This window comes from Plecotus auritus (assembly GCF_963455305.1).
Source record: "Plecotus auritus genome assembly, chromosome: 2".
NCBI lineage: Eukaryota > Metazoa > Chordata > Mammalia > Chiroptera > Vespertilionidae > Plecotus > Plecotus auritus.
In genome coordinates, this window is record NC_137771.1 from 8,859,903 (window position 1) to 8,883,407 (window position 23,505).

General features: G+C 53.2%; 1 protein-coding gene across 2 annotated transcripts in view; it reads left to right on the top strand.

Annotated features, from left to right (window-relative positions):
• TMEM51 (transmembrane protein 51) overlaps nt 1-13,810 on the top strand; it is a 49,817-nt gene extending 36,007 nt beyond the window's left edge. For both annotated transcript variants that reach the window (XM_080655058.1, XM_080655057.1), the window contains exons 2-4: nt 4,794-4,867; nt 9,991-10,511; nt 12,696-13,810. In XM_080655058.1, coding sequence (XP_080511184.1) covers nt 10,168-10,511; nt 12,696-13,104 — 753 coding nt within the window. In that variant the 5' untranslated portion in view covers nt 4,794-4,867; nt 9,991-10,167 and the 3' untranslated portion in view covers nt 13,105-13,810. The remainder of the gene's footprint in view (nt 1-4,793; nt 4,868-9,990; nt 10,512-12,695) is intronic.
• Nucleotides 13,811-23,505: the final 9,695 nt, after the last annotated feature.

Below are 23,505 nucleotides of genomic sequence, written 5' to 3' on the forward strand. Positions count from 1 at the left end.
CACTCCACACCTAGGCTCCAAGGTGCAGCCTGCTGATCCTGGGCTACAAGCCTGCACAGCAGGTTCCTGTACTGAATACTGTAGGCAACGCAGCCATCGTATCTGTGTATCTACGCATAACTAAACATGAAAAGGTACAGTAAAAATACAGTGTACAAGATATAAAGGTGCACCTGTACAGGGCACTGACCGTGACTGGAGCCTGCGGGACTAGAAGGTACTGGGGAGTCAGTGAGTGAGTGGGAAGGCCTAGGGCCGTGGTCGGCAAACTGCGGCTCGCGAGCCACATGCGGCTCTTTGGCCCCTTGAGTGTGGCTCTTCCACAAAATACCACGTGCGGGCGCGCACGTTCAGTGCGATAGAAAAAACTTCGTGGCCCATGCGCAGAAGTCGGTTTTCGGCTCTCAAAAGAAATTTCAATCGTTGTGCTGTTGATATTTGGCTCTGTTGACTAATGAGTTTGCCAACCACTGGCCTAGGGCACTACTGGACACACTGCAGACTTTATCCCACTGTCCCCCAAGTCCTCCCCGGCTTCCTTCCGACAGGGTCAGAGAGAGAACGCAGAGCTGTCAGCGCTGCCCCACGAACAGGGATGTGGGCTAGGAGAAACTGGCTGGGTGGGATGCCGATCACCATAACAGTGACTGTCAGGAGGGAGTGAACGGTGGCCTGAGGGTCAGCAGGAATGAGACACCAGGACGGAAGGGTAAGGAACATAGGACTGCCAGGGCCACGTGGTTTGGCTCTTGCCTGCCGGAGCAGTGGTCAGATCAAGGAACGTTGTGGTGGTTCAGGAAAAAGAGGGTGTTAACATGGAGAGAGTGTAGGACTCAGAACTCACTGTTTTGACTTTGGAAATTTGTTTTGGGTTCCACTGGCCCTATTCTATATAATAAAAGGCTAATATGCAAATAGACCAAACCGTGGAACAACCGGACAACTGAACAACCGGTCACTATGACATGTGCTGACCACCAGGGGGCATGTGCAGAACATGGCAGGCGTTGGCCGCGGCGGGATGGTGGAGCAGGTGAGCGGGGGTGCCAGACCAAGGCAGGGCACCAGTCACTGTCACCGGGGCGAGCCTCCAGTGGTTACAGAAAATTCTTTGCTCCCAGGTGCCACGGTCCCACCCGGCGCTTATACCCGCTGCTGGCGCCAGCCCCACTCACACCCGCTGCCGGTGCCAGAGCCGCTGCTCGCACCCACTGCCGGTGCCTGGTGCCGGTCCCGATCACTCGGCGCCATCAGCGGGTGTGAGCGGTGTCTGCCAGCCTGATCGCCCCTGGGGGCTTCTCCACCTCCCCCTGCTCCTGAGGGGCAATCAGGGCAGCAGCCGCAGCTGGAGCCAGCCCCAATCGCTCCATGCCATCAGCGGGTGCAAGCGGGGCTGGCACCATCAGTGCGTGGGAGTGGCGGGAGCGGGGGCTGGCGGCAGACAGGGGACCGGGGCTGTGGCAGGAGGGGCCAGGCGGGGCCGGGGAGGATGAGCTGAGACCCACCCCTGTGCCTACCGCAGCCTCTCGGCCCACAGTTCCTTTCAAGGTGCATGAATTCATGCCTTGGGCCCCTCATCTGGCATAAAAGGCTCTCTCCGGCATTGAGTTGATGGAAGAAATAAAACTATCTATGCTTTACACCATTACAACCTGACAATGTTTCCAACGTCCAGGGACAGGCTGGTCCCACAGGGAAAGGGAAAACTTTGACTGGAGTGGCAGTGGCACTTTATACTGGTTAAGGTGGCTCCCGTGGGCCTGAGTCTGTGGACAGGACCTTAGGTCCTCAACAGCGCACCTACAGCCGGGTCCTCCGAAGCCCATCAGCCGGGCCTGGGGGCTGCAGCGCCCTCTGAACATGCAGCGCTGGGGGACGGGTTCCTCTGGGAGGAAACAGGTCAGTGGCTGAGGGACTGGGGGGCAATCTGTGCGCTCAGAATCGAGGTGCTGTGAGCGAGAGGGAGTCTACTGCCAAGCTCCAGACACTGCTCCCGTCAGAGAAAAAACACCCCTGAACCACACAGCCTTCATTTCTTACCAGAAATTCAGTGATCCCGTGGGACCACCGTCGAATATGCGGTCTGTCGTTGACGGAAACCTTGTTATGTGGCTCAGGACTGCCCTGTTCCTCTGCTGTCAGTCCTCTGCCTGGCGGATTACTTAACAGCCTTCTTTTCCCGTCGCTCCTGGCTCAGACTGCCTCCCCCTCCCCCTTCATGACTCATTCGCACAGGGCTTGCATTGCTCCCGCGAGCACAATCCACAAGAACCTGTTCTGATGAAACAGGAACCTGACACCCTTTGACCTTGGCTCTTGGGGATGTGGCCTGAAACTCCCTGACTGCACAGGGGCAGCGGCAGCGGCAGCGGCTGGGAGCCTGTCCCCCGGGCCCCACGCCCTCCCTGCTGCCTGGGACTGGAACTTGGTGACAAAAGTGATGGTGGGCTGGAACTTGGCCGAGAGGGCCCCGCTGAATCCCTCCTTTGTGGTGGAACACAGCGCAGCCGGTTCCCTGTGAATGAATGGAGCGGGGATCCCTTCCCCAGTTATGCAGCTTGGCAGGAAGAGGCTGGGGCGCAGGGAGAATGGTCAAGGAGCCTCTTTGTCGCGGGGGCTGGTCACGCTGCCAGACACCTTGGCTGCCGAGAGCTCCTCCCCCAAAGCCGGCTGGGCCTGACGCCTCTGGGACTGTGTCTTCCAGAGCCACAGGGCAGAGCTCAGAGGCCATGTGAGGTCTAGGTCCGATCCCCGGTTTCTAAACCATGTTCTAAAGAACGTCTGGGACTCGGTGAGAAGGGGGCAGAGCTGCTTTCTCGTGTTGGATTTTATTTAAATCACTGTCTTTAGGTTCAGAGAGACTCCAGTCCAGGTGTGGGCAGGCAGGGAGGACCCCCGTGGGTCTCACCAGGTGGAGCACTCTGATGGCCAGAGCTGTGACTACCTTCCCCAGGACACAGCCCCTCCTCGTCCCCCCCTCCCCCCCAAAAATAAATCTCTGATTGGCCAGAGAAGTGCCTGGGAGCAAAAATAACAGCTGCCAGGTGGGAGTGTCGGGCTCACAGTTCTCACACTCCTGCTGACTTCTACCTGAGAAGGTGCAGGAACCGCTGAAACCCCCAACCCCACCAGGGAGTAGTGATAGGGTCACCTTCTCGGGTCAGAATGGAAATCACATTTCATCTGGGCACCTTGCCCACGCTGCTGGGAAATCATTTGCACACGATAAGGTTTTGGGATCCAGGTTCTCGTGAAAATTAGCTCCCTCTCCTCCTCTCCCCCTCGGTGCCAGCCTTGAACTGGGAATTTCCCTCGATTCACATGGGACGTGGGTTAAACTTTTTAGCTCGCCAGGTAGTCATTCAGTTATTCATTCGGTTTACGGACAGTGAGTAGGTAGCTGTTACGTTCCCAACACACAGTGCCGGATACTGGGCACACAGAGATGAAGAAGACAAGAGCTTCCTTTCAGGGAGCTCACACTCCAGTGGGGGAGATGGCGAGCCTCAAAGCAAGGCTATGTAGGTTGTGAGGGAATGCCGTTCTCCCCCCCCGCCCCCGGGGAAGGGGTGTCATTAAGGACAGAGGCATGGGGTGAGCGAGCGGGCATTGATGTAAAGTGGTCAAGGCAGTCCTTGCTGAGGAGGTGGCATTTGAGCCGAGAGAGAAAGAAGTCAAGAAGCCAAACAGAAGAGACAGGTGGAAGAGTGTGTCGGGCAGCAGGAACAGCCAGTGCGAAGGCCCTGAGGCAGGGCCGGCTTGGTGTGACTGGGACACAGAACAGAGGCTGCTGAGGGCTGGTGAGCCAGGAGATGAGGTGTGAGAGGCAGGATTCCAATCCAGCGGGGTGGGATTGGAAGACCGCAGCAGCGGAGTTTGGATTTTATGCTAAGCGGAGTGGAAAGACACGGATGGGCTTTTGGAAATTCCTGTTACAAAAGAGACATGCAACGTTTAAGGAATAATAAGCCAACACCCATGTACCCTCCACTGTTCCCCTCCCCACCACCACGTCTCACTCCCTCAGGGAGGGACTGTTACCCTGAATTTTAGTTTATCATCTTTGTATTTCTTCCCAATATGACAAAAGTGGGCCGATATATGGTTTGGGTTTGCCTGGTTTTGAACTTTATATAAATGGAATCTTGCTGTGTGCATTCTTCTGCAGTTTGCTTTCCTTTCAACGTCACGTGCGTGGGAATGGTCCGTGTGGGTGCATAGAACTGCAGTTTGTCGTTTTCACTGCTGCCTAGAACTCCACGGGGCAACACTGCCATTCTTCTGGGGCATGACCTTACTTGATTTTCTAACGTTGAACCAACCCTACATTTGGGGGATAAACCCATTTTCACTGTGATGCAATATCTTGTTTTAAAAAAACGTTGTTGGATTCTGTTTGCTGAGATTTTGTTCAGGACCTTGGTTTCTATGCGTGTGGGTCAGATCGGCCTGCCATCTCCCTTTCTTGCCTTGTCCGTTTTTGGTTTGGGTATCAAGGTCACGCATGCCGCCATCCTATGACCTGGGGGAGTGTTTCCTCTTCTTTTAACCTCTGGAACACGTATAAGGTGGATAAACCCAAGGGAGGGTTTGGTAAATGTAGCCACCATGTCGTTATCCTTCTGTAACCCCACTTCTTTGGTACAGAATCTTGGCTTCTTTGGGTACAACCTTCCTGGCACGTACCCCTACCCAAACCCATACTCTAACTCCCCAAAACAAAGAAAACGCACGTCTCCCCCGTGAGCGCCTCACGCTGGGATGCTTAGAACGCTGCCTCTGCTTTCTTACAGGCGGGCCCTTCCCTCGAGGTTGGAGCATGAGGAGTTGTTCTCAGGCCTTTCTGGAGCCCCCCAGGTAACAACAGGTGAGCGCCTCTCTTAACTGCTTAACGATTTTTCCTGAGAACCCAGGCACGGGGTCCCTCGCTTAGCCCGTAGGACGGCCTTGAACATGAGCCATGGAAGGTCCAACTCCAGGGTCCAGAGGTGAACTTGGCGGAGCTGGGACCCCTCGGGTCCTGAAACAGCCCCCAGGCCGTTCTGTTTTAGGAACATGTCAGACGCTATGTGGTCCAAATCCTCTATGCACAAAATTAGCTTCTTTCCATATTTTTCAAAGGGAAAGAACGCCACACTAAATATAACACAGGTCGGCGAGCCAGAAACAAGATAAATAGCCAAGCTGCACCTCAGGGAGCCGGGTGTTCACATCCCCGCCCCCCCCCCCCCCCCCCCCGCGAGGCCAGCGGGATCCTGGCTCCAGGGGGCGGTGCCACCGACCAGCAACCTGAAGCTGCCGCTGGCCACATAACCCTGCCGTGAGCCCCCAAAACAAAATCCTTTATTTCACTTTCCTTTTCAAAAAGCAACACGTGTACATTTCTGTTTTTTTTTTTCTAAGTCTCATTTTGGCCGTGAGAAAAAGAAAGGAAAAATCAATCTAATCCCATCACACAGAGAAAATAACTGTAAACATCACGGTGTGTGTCATCGGGGGGGTTGCAATGTACTGTGATACATTAGGTAGTGTTTCTCAACCTCTTTCCCATTGTCCCCTAAGGACTCTTTATAAACTCTTTTTGTAATGCTCCCCGACTCCCCCCCACCCATGAAATTTTAATACCACAGAGGCACTGTTGGTTTATGGGCCACAGACCACTCTAGTGTCTAAGATTATTACACCATCCCCCAAAACCAAGTTTTTTCCCCTTCTGGGTGATCTCACCCCATTCAGCATGCAGACTTTATATAGTGTTTAATAACAAACCTTTCTGTAAGAACTTACTACGTGCTGGTCACATCATGCCCTGGGTGCTTTTACTTACCGTAACTCCCCTACGATATGAGGGCTAGAGAGCTTATCTCCATTTCGCCGTTGTGGAAATGGAGGCACAGAGAGGTTAAGTAACTTGTCCAAGGTCACACAGCTGGGAAGGTACAGAGGGAGGATCTGAGAGCACAGGCATCTTGGCTCCAAAGTCCACACTTAACCACCCAGCTGTGTTGCTTTGCAACAACGCATTCTGATTGTAAAAAAATAAAATAAAAATACAGAAATAGAGAGTAAAAGGGACCGTTCCCAAGGCCCCTCCCTCCCCAGAAGCAAGCATTGTTATACCTTTGGAATGCGCCCCTCACCTGGGATTTTTACACGCGTTTGTAGATATGAAAATACACTGTCTCTTTTTTCCTTTAACCTGAGTAGGATCATCCAGTCTTTTTTCTCATATACTCAAATGTACATATCTGTGTATAGAGGCTTTTTACATTAGCGTCGCACTGAGCATACCTTTCTTTTAACCTTGCTCTTGACGTTAAAATGTATCATTAGTTGCCTGGAGACCGTAATTTACTAAGCGCATGTTTTATCTCACCAGACCCGGGTTATTGGCTATTTAAGTCGTTTCTAGCTTCTCACTCCCGTACAGCTGTGATGGATATCCTTTCCTTACACGTAATTCTTAGAAGTTGGAATTGCAGAACCAAAGGCTCTAAACCAGGGGTGGGCAAACTTTTTGACTCGAGGGCCACAATGGGTTCTTAAACTGGACCGGAGGGCCGGAACAAAAGCATGGATGGAGTGTTTGTGTGAACTAATATAAATTCAAAGAAAAGGAGCGGAGGGGAGAACAAGAGAACCCTCCTCTCTTTCGGCTCTGCGGGCCGGATAGAACAGCCGAACGGGCCGGATCCGGCCTGCGGGCCATAGTTTGCCCACGGCTGCACACTGTTGAATTTTTTTTTAAATTTCTTTATTGATTAAGCAGCGGTCCTCAAACTTTTTAAACAGGGGGCCAGTTCACTGTCCCTCAGACCGTTGGAGGGCCGGACTATAGTTTAAAAAAAAAACTACGAACAAATTCCTATGTGCACTGCGGGCCCGGGACGAGTCGGCTGCTAAGCAGGACAGGCAGCGGCACCCGGCGGGCTGGATAAATGTCCTCGGTGGGCCACATGTGGCCTGCGGGCCGTAGTTTGAGGACGCCTGGATTAAGGTATTACATATGTGTCCTTATTCCCCCATTACCCGCCATGACTGTTGAAACTTTGGATCCGTAAATGCCAACATTTACCATCCAGAAAAATGGTATGACATTGCCCATCCCAACACCCTCACCCACGCTGGGTCGTATCATCTGTTTTCCATCTTTGACAACCTAAGGCAGTGGTCGGCAAACTGCGGCTCTGTTGACTAATGAGCTTGCCGACCACTGGATAGGGGCTTAATCACAAGGAACAACAACAGCCTGTAATTATTGGAATTGAGAGTCTAGGTCAGCAAACTCATTAGTCAACAGAGTGGCAAACAGCGGCTCGAGAGCCGCAGTTTGCCAACCACTGACCTAAGGCCTAGAATGTGTGGGTGCTGGCGTGTTCCTCTCTGCCCCGGACTCTCATCTCGGGCCTATTTACTCACTGACGGAATAAGACAACGCTTGGAGAATTCACGAGGGGGTGGCCAAAGTGGCCCCAATCTCTGGCTTAAGAAACACATCATCAGCCTCCCAGGCACCAGGCCTACCTGCCGGGACCTTCACAGGTGCTCGGTTCATGGCTTTTTCATCTCCTGCTTCTAGCAAAAGCCTCAAGCTGCACCTCTCCACCACTGCGCCCTCCACCTCTGCCTGGTCTCAGACCCATTCGGCAAAACCAGGCGTTTCTAGGGCTGCCAAACCCTTCATCCTTCCCCTCGCTGGCCGTGAGCGATATTGTGAGAAACCAGTGCCCTTGTGCTTACGGTAGACTGTTCCCAGCTGGTCCCACTCTGTCTGCAGCAGGACCCCTGTGCCCTGCATGTCACACACATGCATAACTGTGCACACACACACATAGAGGATCCTACACCATACACATGCATGCATATGCACATATGTACACACACGTGCATACACGTGCACACACAATGTAGCATGTTCAGGGTGCAGGCCCTCTCGTGCCAGTGGGACTTCCGTCTTGCAGAGACTTTCCATACACCCTCCAGCCCAACTTAGGACCCCGGCTGCCTAATTGCACAGTTCCTGTATTTTCTTCCCACTTTGTGGTTATTCCTTGTAGACTGTTTGCTGCTGGCCCGGAAGCCCCACCCACCCTTACCTTGCTCACCCGTGTTTCTCTAGTGCCCAGAACACTGCTTAGCAGATGCACAAGAAATATGTTGGGTGAAGGAAGGGCGGGGGGAAGGAACAGACTTCAAGCTGATGAAGGATGTTATCCCAAATATTTTTAGAGTATTTTCTAACAGAATGGTCAGTGTCAGAGTAAGGCCGTTGTTTAATGAGAAAACATCTCCGAAGCGTCAGGTTTCCAGCAGCCTGGTTAGCCGTCCTCTGGGGAAGATCGGAAAGAATGCAGAATTGAAAAGAGGGCCTTGCCCATCTAAACATCCGTAAGCGTTTGCTGCCTGCAGAGGCTGCCGTCTCGCGGGGTTAGCGTATTGAGGAGTGGTCACCAGGGAGCACCACTTCTTCATGGATTTCTGGCCAGGTCACTGGTCCGTTGCATGCTACGCACGTCCTCTGTGTCTCCTTTGAGCTGAGGGGGGTGGGAATCCTCACTCTGCTTTCATGCTGTTTGGACTCTTGCACTGCCATGCTTGTCAGCCTGACACTGTGAGAGAACAGATAATGGATAAATCTCTCTCTCTCTCTCTCTCTCTCTCACACACACACACACACAGACACACACGCATACACGCACGCACAAGCATTGCTTGCTCATCCTCCTTGGCCCCTGGACGTGTTCCAGGCTAAACCTTCAGGTGACTTGCTCACATGGCTCACTCGCCGGCCAGGAAGTGGTTATGGAACCCCAGGGCGGCTGGCTGCTCCCTTGAGCACAAGGTCTCTGAGCTGCTTCCAGGGAAGAGGGGAGCAGCAGCTAAGATGCGGACTGTGCAAGCTTCTGTCCCTTTAAGCAAAGGAAAACCCCATGTGGCTGAAGTGTGTCTTCATGCAGCCTCTGTTCATCTCATTCCTATGATTCAGCAGACAGTTTCTGAGTCCCTGCTATGTTCAGGCACAGGGTGAGGAAGAGAGGGTCACAGGAAGAGAGAGCCTTGCCACACTCGGTGTTGGGGGCTCGTAGGGGCAGCTGAGCTGCGCTAGTCACAGAACTGCAGAAATGCTGCAGGTGGGTGTGCAAAGAAGGGCGAGGTGAGCGATGAGTGGGAGAGGCAGGAACAGGCCAGGTCAGCCATGACCCTCATTCTATTTTTGTTGTTTTGTTAATCCTCACCCATGGATATTCTTCCATTGATTTTTTTTTTTTTTTTTTTTTTTAGAGAGAGTAGAAAGGAGGTGAAGAGATAGAGAGAGAGAGAAACATAGATGTGAGAAAGACACATTGATTGGTTACCTCCCCCATGTGCCCCAACCAGGGTCAGGGATCCAGCTTTCAACAGAGGTACGTACGTGCCCTTGGCCAGAATCAAATCCAGGACTCTTTAGTCCACAGGCCAGTGCTCTATCCACTGAGCCAAACTGGCTAGGGCCATGACCCTCATTCTGAAGAGCCTGGAGTTTCAGCTGCAGGAAATGGGAAGCCACTGAGGCTGGGGAAGAACCCCAGGGGGCTGGCTGCACTGGGTCCCATTGACTGATGCCGGTCGCCCAGGCGATTCTGCTATAATCATTGATCACAGCTTGTGCATGCCATCATTCACACGCCTCGCATACTCCCGTGAGACTTCACTGCACTTCATGTAATTCCACAAGATGTTTGAACGACCTGGAGGCCTGACCTCTCCGGCCTCCTGCAGGGAAAGGTCTGGCTGTTCCATTTCGGGTGGGCGTAGGCGGGGCAGCCTGCCTGGTGCAGGCTCTCAGAAGGAGCCGAGCACGTAAGACATCTGGAATGCATCAAAGGCAGCCCAGCCGGAGCCTGGCTCAGTCTCAGCGCTGCTCCCGAACTCCCTCCAGAGTACAGCCGCTGCGCGCTCAAAGGCGTGGTGGGCCGGAGCTGATTTTCCTCTCCTCTGCTTTCCTTTCAGGCGCTGGCCGCAGCTGTCCGCACGGATGCCTCGCGTTGGCCTGAGTGCTGCTGTTTTTTTAGTGCGGCGCTAGGGATCCTGTTCAGTGCGTGTAGGGGTTTTTGTGGTGGTGGCGGCTGCTGCTTTTTTTTATTTATTTTCTTCCTTGGACCCGGGCCCTGCCCTGCTCCCGCTGGCATGATGGCCCAGTCCAAGGCCAACGGCTCGCACTACGCGCTGACCGCCATCGGCCTGGGGATGCTGGTCCTGGGGGTCATCATGGCCATGTGGAACCTGGTGCCCGGGTTCAGCTCCGGCGAGAAGCCCACAGCTCAGGGCAGCAACAAGACGGAGATCGGCAGCGGCATTCTCAAGAGCAAGACGTTCTCCGTGGCCTACGTGCTGGTGGGGGCCGGGGTGATGCTGCTGCTGCTCTCCATCTGCCTGAGCATCCGGGACAAGCGGAAGCAGCGGCAGGGCGAGGAGATGGCGCACATCCAGCACCTGCCAGGGCCCGAGCCGCACGCCCCGGAGGAGGACAGGTGAGGACAGGCCAACGTGCCCACCCCCCACCCCTGCCCGGCCCAGACCAGCCAGGGCCATGCATGCACACACCCAAATATCGTAGCTGTGGGGTTAGGGATGGGTCTGCAGAGGTGTGCAGCAGAATGCTAGCAGTCGGAGGGTGTGTGGTTTTATTTTCTTCACTAGATTTTTCATAATTCAGTGACGAGAACAGCGTAGTCGGAAGCTTTACCTTCCCACTCTCCCACTCAGGCTCTGTAACACAGCTTCTCATTGTACAAATCACTTTATACTTCTATCCCAGAGTCTCCCAAGGACAGTGGTGTGAGCGGATTACAGGTGCACCTAGATTTTGACGCCCCCAGGGAAGCGGTGTGGAGACTGGGGTGGCCCGAGCCTCCAGATGGGCTGCTTGTCCATTCCTCCCGGCGTGCTGTGGGTGTCTGCTTTGAGTGGAAGTGGTTGGGAAGCAGTGTTCTGTTTGATCACAAATGCCCCACACAAAATTAAAAGATAGGTGATGTATTGGGGCTATATGATAAAAGTTGAGGTCCCCATTATCAAGAGCCCTTGCACATGAAGATGAAAGACGAACGCGCCAGTAGGAAAATGGACAAAAGGATACGGGCAAGCATTTCAGAGACGTCCAGACAATTGATGATGTTCAACCTCATTAGCCACGAAATGCAAACACCGAGAAGGTGCCATTCTTCTTTGCCTCTCGTGCTGGCCGTGACGGACAGCCTGGGCGCTGGCGGGCTGCCGGTGGCCGCATGACCTTGCAGAAGGGGAGTTTCACAGTAGGAGCGGGTGTTAACGATGTGTGTGCCTATCGATTCTGTTCTGAGAGCTTATAAGCTTATAACCACACAAGTACAAAGGAGTTTGTGCCTATGTGTTTCTCAGAGACACAATCTAAATATCCACCCATCGGGCTGAATTGTGGCCTGCCCTTCAGCGACCTTCAGAGCAGTCACAGCTGATCTGTACTTGCTAATGGGGGGGGGGGGGGCGTAGCCACCACCCTGAGAACAGGAGGTTATCACACAGCATTTTTGGTGCAGGATGCTGTGTGATAACCCACAATATTGGATGCGACAACCGGGCCGACGTGGAGGGCAGCCTCATTGCATCCAGTATTGTGGCTGTGGGGTTAGGTAGGGACGGGTCTGGGAAGGTGCAGCAGAACATTAGCAGTGGGAGGGTTGGGGAGGGTTTCCTTTTCTTCACCGGATCTTTCTGTGTTTGAATTTTCTGTAAGTAGCTCGTATCATACAGGAAAGAGCTACTTATAGTGGGAGGGAGTTGTTTTTACTTTGGAAAAATTAAACCAATTTTCTGATAATAAAAGACAAGTGTGCATATGCTAGAAAACTTGGGAAAGAGGGAAAAGAACAAAGAAGGAAAATCAGTCCCCCATAATTACTCACCGAGCCGTGAGCTCACACAGGGCAACAGCAGGGTTTCTGATGCTGGCTGTTATCACCCCACAGGTTCAAGTGTAGGATTCTGGGAAATGGCTGTTGGCATCAGTCCCTATAAATGTGTAAAAAACACCATGATTTGGGGGGGTTTATTTCAACAATCAAATGAATGTAAGGCTGAGGGCCTGACTTACTCTTTGAGTCTTATGGTGAACCTGGAAGATAAAATCACAGAATAATTTGAAATACGTATACATTTTACACTCAGATATGCCTTCTCTATCTGGGGACAACCATTTTGCTTCAAGCTGGCAGCTATTTTATGCATGTGTATGTTGCCTTTGGCCACAGGACCAGCTGGGCATCAGAATATGTTAAGTGTGGGACTTACAGGCAAGGCGCGATTAACAGCCAGATAATATGATGTAGTGATTGAGAATGTGGTATTCAGTTCCCACCCTCTCACTTGCTAAAGGTATGGCCGAGTCAGGTAATCTCAATGTATCGGTTTTCCCATCCATAAAATGGGTATAATAATAGCACCTGACTCACACAGGACGATGAAATTGGTTCATATGTGCTAAAGTACTTAGCACACTGCCTGGCTCATAGCAAACAGAACAAGTGTTAGCTTGTATGACTTCTCGGACCCATTGGTTCTTCCCAAGGCTGGTGTCTGTGAGCCCAGGGCCAACGCTTGATTTCGAGTCCGTCTTCTCATGATTTTAAATGTCGTGAGGGCTTGCTCACACGCGTGCCTGTGCTTGTTTCTTGCAGCCAGGAGGAGGAGGAGGAGGCCTCTTCAAGGTACTACGTCCCCAGTTACGAGGAAGTGATGAACACCAACTTCTCAGAAGCGAGGGAACCAGACCACAGCCCGAGGCTGAGCATCTCTCTCCCCTCCTACGAGTCCCTGACGGGCCTTGACGAGACGAGCCCCACGGCCCCCAGGGCCGACGTGGAGGGCAGCCTGGGGCACCCCCCCGACAGGCAGAACTCCAAGTTGGCTAAACGCCTGAAGCCACTGAAAGTGCGAAGGATTAAATCCGAGAAGCTTCACCTCAAAGACTTTAGGATCAACCTCCCGGACAAAAACGTCCCTCCTCCCTCCATCGAGCCTTTGACTCCCCCGCCACAGTACGACGAAGTCCAGGAGAAGGCCCCCGACGCCCGGCCCCCGGACTGACGGCCCCTCTCGGGGGCGTTCCCTCCTGTCACTCACCCTCTGCACCAACAGACCCCAATGAAGCCACTCCAGCCACAGTTGAGAATCGAGGGGACAGATGCGGACTGAGCCGTCTCGAAGGGGGGGTGTGGGTCGGGAAGTCCTGTGATTCTGGGGTGACGCACATCCACAGAACCTTTCGTAGCTGGCGCCCTGGACAGAGATGCCGTCTCGGATCTCGTGATGCTGCGGGGCCCCGTGGAGGGGCGGGGCGGTGCATCTTCCCCATTGTCTTTCCTCAGCTGAATCGGTGACGGCGACAGCCTCTTCCCCACCAGCACAGGATGCCTGGGGACTGGGGTAGAGCGTGGTTTGGTTTTGCTCCCACTGTGACTGTTTTGTTTCCAAAAGAAAATAAGTTACGCCTTTGTTTTCTTCACCGGGGTCTCGAACCGCGTGTAGGAACTACGACTCAGCTTGGTAGCAAGGGCATGGGACCAAAACAAAGGGCTGGATGACTCTGTGGGGGTGAGGCCCGGGTGGGGTTCTCAGAGCCCGGACGCCGTTGGTTCTTTGAGGGCCCCGAGGCCTGAAGACGCTGAAGATCATAGTCTCAACCGGTACACTTGACTAGTCCCTCCCGTGTAGCGGCAGGAAAGCTGGAGGGGATGTTCCCTTCTAAGATGCCGTGCAACTGAGCTTTTTATAATAAAATGTTTTATACGTAGTACATGTGGGTGCTGAATTACTTGAGTAGCTCTTCCAAGACTGACTTGCTTATGGAGCAATATCAGTCATACTAACAGCTGATACCTACCCAACACATGCTGTATGCCAGGTGCTGTGCTAAGCACCCCACGTATGTTATCCCATGTCACCTGTACCCATCTTGTAGGTGAGTCATGGAGGTTCAGTTCATTAAAGGGCCCATGCCACAGCGAGAGTAAGTGGCAGGGCTGGGGCTTGAACCAGGCCATCGGGCTCCGGGGCCTGCGTTCTTAAACACGCTACTGTGCAACTCAACATAGAGGGCTTTTCCAGACGCTGAATGCGGGCTTGTGTTCCCCAAGAACAGGGGCAGCCCACAGGCCCCACAGAAAGTTCTGGTGCTTAGCCCTAGACAGTGTGGCTCAGTGGATAAAGCATCGGCCTGTGGACTGAAGGGTACCAGGTTCGATTCCGGTCAAGGGCACATGCCCGGTTTGTGGACTTGATCCCCAGTAGGGGGCGTGCAGGAGGCAGCCAATCAATGATTGATCTCTCATCATTGATGTTTCTATCTCTCTCCCTCTCCCTTCCTCTCTGAAATTAATAAAAATATTTTTTTTTAAAAGAAGGAAGTTCTGGTACTTAGGCAGCAGCTCACTATCTATCTGAACATCCTTCCTACATCTCTATCCCTGACAACTGGCCAAGAGGGAGCTCTGCCCCAGAACTGCCGGGCTGTGTGGTCATGAAGGTGGGTGAGCACGTCCTCGTGGGGAGGACAAAGGGACTGCCTGCGGGGCCCAGGAATGCAGGCCAACTAAGGAGAACTGCCCAGAGGGTCGCGGACTGTGGAGAGGAGCGGGACGTCTGGGAAGACAGACCTGGTTCCCAAAGAGCCTTCCTAGTATTGGCAAGCGTGGAGCGGCCTGTGGGAGCCTGCGTGGCTGGGAGTGTGGTTGGAAGCATAAATTCTCAGGCCCTAGACCAGCTGTGGGCAAACTATGGCCCGCGGGCCGGATCCAACCCGTTCAGCTGTTCTATCCGGCCCGCGGAGCCGAAAGAGCGGAGGGTTCTCTTGCTCTCCCCTCCGCTCCTTTACTTTGAATTTATATTAGTTCACACAAACACTCCATCCATGCTTTTGTTCCGGCCCTCCGGTCCAGTTTAAGAACCCATTGTGGCCCTCGAGTCAAAAAGTTTTGCCCCCCACTGCCCTAGACGATTCCTAAAAGCTCCCGTGGGCAAGGAGTGGCAGCTGTTAGGAAGTGAACCACTTCTTATCTGGGGGTTGGCAGCAGGTCCTGACGTTCCAACCTTTCATTTCCTGATGCAAATCCTATGTAATAAAACCCTAATATGCAAATCGACCAAACGGTGGAACAATCGGTTGCTATGACACGCACTGACCACCAAGGGGACAGAGGCTCAATGCAGGAGCTGCCCCCTGGTGGTCAGTGCACTCCCACAGGGGGAGCACTGCTCAGCCAGAAGCCAGGCTCACGGCTGGTGAGCACAGCGGCAATGGCGGGAGCCTCTCCCTCCTCCAAGGCAGTGCTAAGGACCCCTCGAGGTCCCGGACTGCGAGAGGGCACAGGCTGGGCTGAGGGGAAACCACCCCCCCACCGCCCCGCCGCAGTGCACGAATGTTGTGCACCAGGCCTCTAGTTAGCTATAAAGAAGGGAGTGCGGGGATCTGCCTGCTGGCATGGGACACCTGGAGGCCGCTCTGGTCCTGCCCACTGCTGAGCCAGTCCGTGGTTCTCTGTGTATCTTTGGGCTGGGCCTGTTCTGCAGTTACTCTCTATGCCTCCTCCTGATGGGAGGGGAAAGGGAAGGGGGACAGCAAGGTTCCAGGGAGCTGAGCTGAGAAACGGCTTTTTAAAAGGACTCTCAACCTGCCTCTGGTAGACACCCTTCTGGGTATCTGCCCAGCCTAGACCCTCCTCGGGAGAGAGAGAGACTTGAGGCTTGTAGTGGGCTGAATGGTGGCCCCCAAAGACATCAGGGACCCGAGCATGGCAAAACCTTCTATAGCAAAGGTTTTGCAGATGTGATGTGGTTAAGGATTGTGAGATGAGGAGATCCTGGATGATGGGGACACACCGTGTCATCCACACATGTCCTCATGAGTGAGAGACGGGGAGATCCCATGCGTGGAAGAGGAGGCGGCCATGTGGCCACAGAGGCAGAGACTGGAGTGATGCAGCCACACGTCAAGGACGCCAGCGGCCACCAGAGCTGGAAGAGGCCAGGATGGAGTCTTCCCTAGAGCGTGCAAGGGAGACGCCCTGCTGAAACCCGTGACCGCATCCCAGGTGGTGCTAACTGTGGGCTCCTGGCCCCAGAAACACGTTTCAGTATCTCAGGCCACCCCCCAAGTCTGTGGGAATGGTCACTGTGGCGACAGGAAATCAACACGGGGTTCAAGCTTCACTCTCAGAGACCAGCCCCCTTGGGCCTGAACACTTCCCAGCGTTTCCCCACTTCCCGACTCTCCCCTCAGGCAGGAACCCTGTGGGAGAGCAACGGAGGGCCCCGGCTGGTTTTGTATGTGTGAAAAGGATCGAGGAGGAAGATATTCACATTGCTCAGAACATACCGTGAATCGTGAGCATATAAAATATAGAGCATGGGTTCACCTCTGTTAAAACAAAGGCTGAGAGAATGTTAGCTGCAGGCTGGGGTCCTGAATCGCGCCGAGAGAGGCAAGGAAGTTATCTGCAATATTACATTAAAACCACCTGCCAAAAGCCCTAACCGGTTTGGCTCAGTGGATAGAGCATCAGCCTGTGGACTGAAGGGCCCCAGGTTCGATTTCGGTCAAGGGCATGTACCTTGGTTGTGGGCACATCCCCAGTGGGGAGTGTGCAGGAGGCAGCTGATAGATGTTTCTCTCTCATCGATGTTTCTAACTCTCTGTCCCTCTCCCTTCCTCTCTGTAAAAAGTCAATAAAATATATTTTAAAAAAAATAAAATAAATAAAACCACCTGCCAAAGCAGGGGTCACCTTCCCCAAGTCACCCTCATCCTGTTTGCTCCTTGGTTCAGATCTATCAGGGCTCCATCTGTTGACTACAAAAAAAAAAAAAAAAAGTTAAAAAAGTCAAAAAAACAGAAAACCCTATTCCTTTCCTGTGCATCACATTTTGGTTCTTAAGGAAAACGTAAGAGGACAGAGATGAGGGAGAAGCCACCCACCTGAGTTTGAGCCCTGAATGGCCCAGGGCTGTGAAAGAGCAGAGAAAACGCCCACCTAGCACTCCCATCCCACCCAGAGGAGGAATCTCAGCAGCCAGGTTGCTGTCATGTGACCTATACCCTCTCAGGTCACAGCTGATTGGACCTGATGTAATGTCCACCTGACCCAGGAGAACCAATCAGATGCTGAGCTGGGCTAGGACCTTCTTTCCCAGGAATTGGTCCTGGGATGGACCGAGAGGTGATGTGGTCTCAGGGATCAGGGGCTGTTGGGGGCCATCCTGATGGGCCACAGGTGAGGGAACAGGGGATGCTGCTCTGCAGAGAGAATGAAGCTAGAAGTGGCAGGCGGAAGTAATGAGACCTCAGACACGGCTGTCTGCTGATGACTCTCTGGTCTTTGGTCCTGGCCCCTGGGAATCCCAGCTGTACTTCTGCGCTTGGGTTCTGTGAGAGATGCTGTGTCCTCCCCCACAAATTCCCCTGTTTAGCTCCGCCCCTAAACTTAGCCGAAGTCCTTGGAGGCAGGCACTTACCTTTGCATCGTCGGCAGTGCTGGGCCCATCGTGGACACTCCACCTGCTCTCAGTTTTGACTTCCACTTTCTCAGACTGATGACCGTTCTGACGAAGGGCAGCTGCAAGCAGGTGACTGAGGCAGAAGACTGGAGCCTGGCTGAGACTGCAGGTAGAGCGCTACCTGGTGTGTGTGCCACGGCTGATCCACGCGCAAACACGCGTTCAGCTCCTGTTATGCGCTAGGCACTGTTCTCCGTGGGAATGGCGCTGCTTGGGCAGTGGTTCCCAAAGTGGGCCCTGTGGGCTTGGGTGACAATGACCATGGTCATGTTGGCCTGGCTGTATGAACTGGGTACAAGAAACTTGAAAGCCACCGAGGAGCTGTGTGCCCAGAGAAAGCTGGTCTGCAAGCAGAGGCGGGTGAAGGCCCTGGAGAAACAGCCCTGTGCAAAAAGAGATAGAGACCAGCAGCTTTGCATCCCCCACCGTCTGGGTCCTCCTTAGCCGGGCCACGCCCCCTCTAAGAGGCCCTACGCTGCTTTCAGGAAGAGTCCCATCTTGGCCAGACAAGTTGGAGTGGGTTTATGTTACTCGATGCCAAATGTCCCGAGACAACCTGGTTCTGGATGGACAGCGAGAGACGGCAAAGCCAAAATAGTCTGCAGATGCGCAGCCAACTGAACATGGCCACACTGTATCCCTTGAGATGGGCGGGTCGATTCGCCCGCTGGCTGCAAAGGCCAGTACACAAAGGATTAATGGGGATTAATGGGCTCATGAGGATTAATGGGCTCCTGGGTTGCCTTGGCGGCCCCGACAAGGACCATTTAGCTCTCAGGACAACCCGTGCTGCGTATTGGAGTGCGGAGCTGTGCAAGGACAGCCCCATTCTGTCTTGGAGCTCAGAGGGTGGGACGCGGGCTTCCTAGCCCGGAGGACATTGTTTTGATTCTGGCGTGGCCGCTTCCTCGAGAGGCAGGACGCTGGGCAAATCCTCGGAGCCTCTGAGCCTGCATCCTTCACCTGCCAGGTGGAGGCCACCGAGTTCAAGGTGGGCGCCTGAGAAAAATGCAGGCGCCTCGGCTGTGCCTGGCACGGAGGAAGCGGCAGCTCCGCGGCAGCTGTGACTCGACCACCATCTCCTAAGGGAGAAGCCAAAGACCCAAGCCGTCGCAGCGCACGGCCTCTCGCTCATTTCTGAAAACGCGTCCTGGGAAATCCGCCAGGTGCCACGAGCAGTTCCTGAGGCATCGTCACCAAAAGCCAGCTCCGGGGAAAGGGCGCAGGGCTCCTCATTCAGGCCCGTGAGCAGCCCTGGGGCGGCCCGGGGCACAGCTTGGTTCCCGGTAACGGGGAGGGCAATGCCCATCTCAGAGGTGCACAGTCAGTCTGTTTGACCTTCACTCTAATGCCGCGTTGTCGATATATTCAGAACCGAGTGTCTGGGACGCAGAAAGTGAACCTTGGGCCCCACCACGGTCAGGAATGGAGAACCTCTCTCCTGGTGAGTCCCCAGGCATGTTGCCCTGAGGTTTGAACAGGGGGAAGGGAAAAGGTCCCTGGTTAGATCCATCTGGAAATCCCCAAGTTAAACAAGCCTATTCGTTCAACAGATTTTTACTGAGCACCTACTATGTGTTCCGTGCTAAGAAGAAGCTGCAAACAAATGAACCAAGTCCCTGCTGACACAGAGGCTACACTCTGGGTGGAGGGGGACAGGTGGTAGGTAAGTCAATCTTTAATAATTAAAGGGTAATATGCTAATTAGACTGGATGTCTTCCGGACATCCTTCCTGACCAAGCTCAGGGTGGAGGGAAGCCAGCCCGGATCCCCGGAGCCTGCTAGGGGCCAGAGGAGAGAAGCGGTGCCGGCAGCCAGGGGAAGGAAGGCCTACTCTTGCACAAATTTTCACGCGTCGGGCCTCCAGTAAATATATAATGTAGTGTCGGAAAACAAGTGCTGTGAAGAAAAACCAGGCAGGGCAACGAACGGGAGGGGGCGGGGGTCAGGGAAAGTCCCTGGGGAAGGAACGTCGGAGAAAAGGAGCGAGTGAGCCAGAGAAGGTCAGAAGTCTCAGGTGCTTGTGCACCCGCTGAATCTCCCAAACCACATTGGGCCCAGAACCTTTTCCCCACTGAGCGCCTTCCATAGTCAGCTTTCAGGGACCGCATACACTCCCGGGACTGGAGGGTGAGCCAAACCCAGTGATTTCACAGGGCAGAAGCAGGCCAAGCACAGACAAGAGACCTGTCCCAAGTCCTACAGCTCACTGACAAAGTTGTCCGGTGGTTTCCTTTGCCGTGTGGCATTCAGATGACAGATCCCCAGCAAGGGCAGGCCACTAAGGTGGCCCCGGCACCAGAGAGAAGTGAGGGCCCGGGTCCAGCATGAGCCAGGCAGCAGTACCGAGGGCCTCCAGCTCTCAGACCCCCTGCAGGCCTTGCTGTGTTCACTACCCGGTAAGGAAGCCTGTGCCTCTAATGGGAAGGCTGTGTCCCCCGCTCCCCCTGACACACACACTTACCCCAGATCATCCGGCCAAAAGGAGATAGCCGTTCCCCTGTCTCTTGGATGTGCCAGAGTGCCTGAAGCTGGGATGGTAAGTGACAGCGAGCCGCAGCACATCCATCTCAGATTATCCAGTAATCAATGGAGAGCAAGTCAGGGGAGCAAGCTGAGCCAGAGGCAGAGGCAGCAGAGAGGGAGCACACCATAGGCGGATGCAGATGTATCTATCAGCCGTGGGCAAACTACGGCCCGCGGGCCGGATCCGGCTGTTCTATCCGGTTCTCTTGCTCTCCCCTCCGCTCCTTTACTTTGAATTTATATTAGTTCACACAAACACTCCATCCATGCTTTTGTTCCGGCCCTCCGGTCCAGTTTAAGAACCCATTGTGGCCCTTGAGTCAAAAAGTTTGCCCACCCCTGATCTAGATCATCTGCCAGATGAACTTCAAAGTCTTTAAAATGGGGCCCTTGCAACAAGACTTGGCTCCGGGCCAACAGGGCTGCCTAACGCGTGTGTCTCATTGACACCGACACCCCAGGGGAAGAGCAGACCCCGGAAATCTGCCGGGTCAAGGAAGGCAGTCAGGCGGGTGACATGCTGCTACAAACCAACCAGCCCCACGTGCCACATGTGGCAAAACATCGCAGTTCCCAGCGCTGCCTACACATCTGCCAACAAGACGTCTCGCTTTTCTTTCAATCAGTGGTTCTCCCCCAGGACTGATTTCCCTGCCCGGGGGTGCTGGCAGTGGCCCGGTGGTGGGAGGGGACTGGCATCCAGTAGGGCAGGGATGCTGCTAAACATCCCACAATGCATAGGGCAGTGCCCACCACAAAGCGTTATTCTGCCCCAAATGTCAGGAATGCCCAGGTTGAGGAACCCTGCCTTCGATGAAGGAAGGTCCATCGTCCTGGACAGAGGGGCTCCGGCCCCAGAGTCCGGCCACCTGCGTCAGCGCCATCCGAGAGAAGGAGGAAATAGTCATCCTTGGAGATCAGCCAGAACGTGGCCTTGTCTTTTTTTCTAGCTGTCATTTTTACAAAGACTGTTTCCTTACCCCGCTGCAACGTAGAACTTCACATCGAATTTTCCATGGCACGATAAACACCGATTTCTCTTCCTTTCTTTTTTTTTTCTCCATCCCCAGTCCCAGCTCTGCATTAAAGCCTGGAGTTCACTAACTGAAATATAAAGGATGTGGGAAGGATAACGGTCAGGAGTCGTTACAAACGCACAGAGACTTTGAGAAACGTTAAACGATTGGGAAAGCAAACTTGGAACTAAGGAAGGCTCCGTAACAAAAGAAAACAACTAAGATACAATCTGGGGCATGAACATTACAGCTTGGCCTCTTCTGGGCTTTAAGCCTTCTTCTCAGAAAAAAACCCAGCATGCCTCTCCAGAAATCAGCGGGCCTTCGTGCTGGGAGGTGTGTGGGAACTTTAAACCCAAGAGCATACATACTCTTGGCATTTCTCCTGGGGATGTCTTATTTCAGAATGCATCCTGGACAGTTGTGTCCCCAGTCAAGAAAAATCATTCGCACCTACTGCAAACACAAACATGAGAAATCACGGAGTGACGCGGAAGCAAGCTTTCCATTTGCTTTTTGGATAAACAGTGACAAAGCCGTGCAGTGAGTGTGGCGGAGAAACGGTGTGAAGACCTGATCTGAACCAGTGAATGGACGCATCCGCCTCATCTAGTTCCTGCTGCTTTCAAGGTCGAACCCAAACCAAAACAACATAAAAAAGCGGCGTTCCTTTTTTGTTTATGACACATTCGTTTTCAATCAGACCCAAAGTCCTGGCCCACACGTGGACGTTTGTACACAGGGAAGGACACGCAGTTCCAGCAGCTGCGATGGTAAATTTGCGTCAGCGCGGACGGGGTTCTTTGAAATCAGCACAAATGCAGCAGAGAAAATGTACAGGGGTGTCCATCTTACAGGGGGGCTGTGGGCAAAAGGGTGCAATCATTTTACTGACCTTCAGAGGGAATGCTGTCACGGGGATATAAGTAAAGCACAGGGAATGTAGTCGGTAATATTGCCATAACTGTGGCAGGGGTCCTCAAACTTTTTAAACAGGGGGCCAGTTCACTGTCCCTCAGACCATTGGAGGACCGGACTATAGTTTTAAAAAAAAACTATGAACAAATTCCTATGCGCACTGCGGGCCCGGGATGAGTCGGCTGCTAAGCAGGACAGGCAGCGGCACCCGGCAGGCCGGATAAATGTCCTCGGCGGGCCGCGTGTGGCCCGCGGGCCGTAGTTTGAGGACACCTGGTATGGTGACAGTGGGGTACAGGGAATAAATACCCAGGGGAACACTATGTACGTATATGATTATCTAACCCCGTGGTCAGCAAACTGCGGCTCGCAAGCCACATGAGGCTCTTTAGCCCCTCGAGTGTGGCTCTTCCACAAAATACCACAGCCTGGGCGAGTCTATTTTGAAGAAGTGGCGTTAGAAGAAGTTTAAGTTTAAAAAATTTGGCTCTCCAAAGAAATTTCAATCGTTGTACTGTTGATAGTTGGCTCTGTTGACTAATGAGTTTGCCGACCACTGCCCTAGCCACTAAGCGGCACACCTGAAAGCAATCCATAATGAAATGGGAAGTGAAACACACACGCAAACAGAATGCTAAGTCTGTTGGAAATATCCATTCAATCAATACAATGGCAAAAAGAAATTGGGACCCCCCCCACCCCAAATCTAACTGCTATTTAGGATAAAAGTTCACTTGGATGTTCGTCTCCCAAGCTTAGGAAAATGTTAAGCCCTGAAATGTTTCCATTGACTTGAAAACAGGAAAATTGTCCATTAATCTTCCCTTATGCCAATAATAGAACGGTCTCCGGGGGCAAAATAGGAGCCAGAAATAAGCCTGAAGCAGAAACAGGAGGAGGAGAGTATACGGCTAAGTTCTCTGGGGCTGTTCAAACCAGACCCTGCCGTCACCCTGCTTCCAGGGTATTCTCAGGTGTATACATTTTTCATACATCCTTTAACTGAATAAACATTGAATTTAAAAGAATATGATGTTATCTCTATGGATTGATGTCAGGGTTTCTCATTGGCAATATTGGCATTTGGGGCTGAATAACATTGACACGGGGGGTGGGGCGGGGGGGGTGGGGAAGGGCGGGGGCGCAGGGAGCTGTCCTGTGCATCACCAGGAGTCACACTGCAAAGAATTCCCACAGGTTAATTTCCATCAAAAATGAAACCGCAGCCGAATCACCAAACATCCGAGAAACAAGTCAGTATGCGCCAGAGGAAGCAGAAACAACAAACAATAGATGGAGGCCCTTGCCCAAGGGCTTCAGACGTGGAAGTGATCAGATCAGATTCTAAAATCGCTATGGATTAATTTTTTTTTTTTAAAAAAGGATTTAAACATGAGCAAAGGATGAAGTTATAAAAAATGGCCCGGCATTTGTCCTCAGGAGTTTGTGGGAGCACAGGGAGAAGTGCTGGATCCT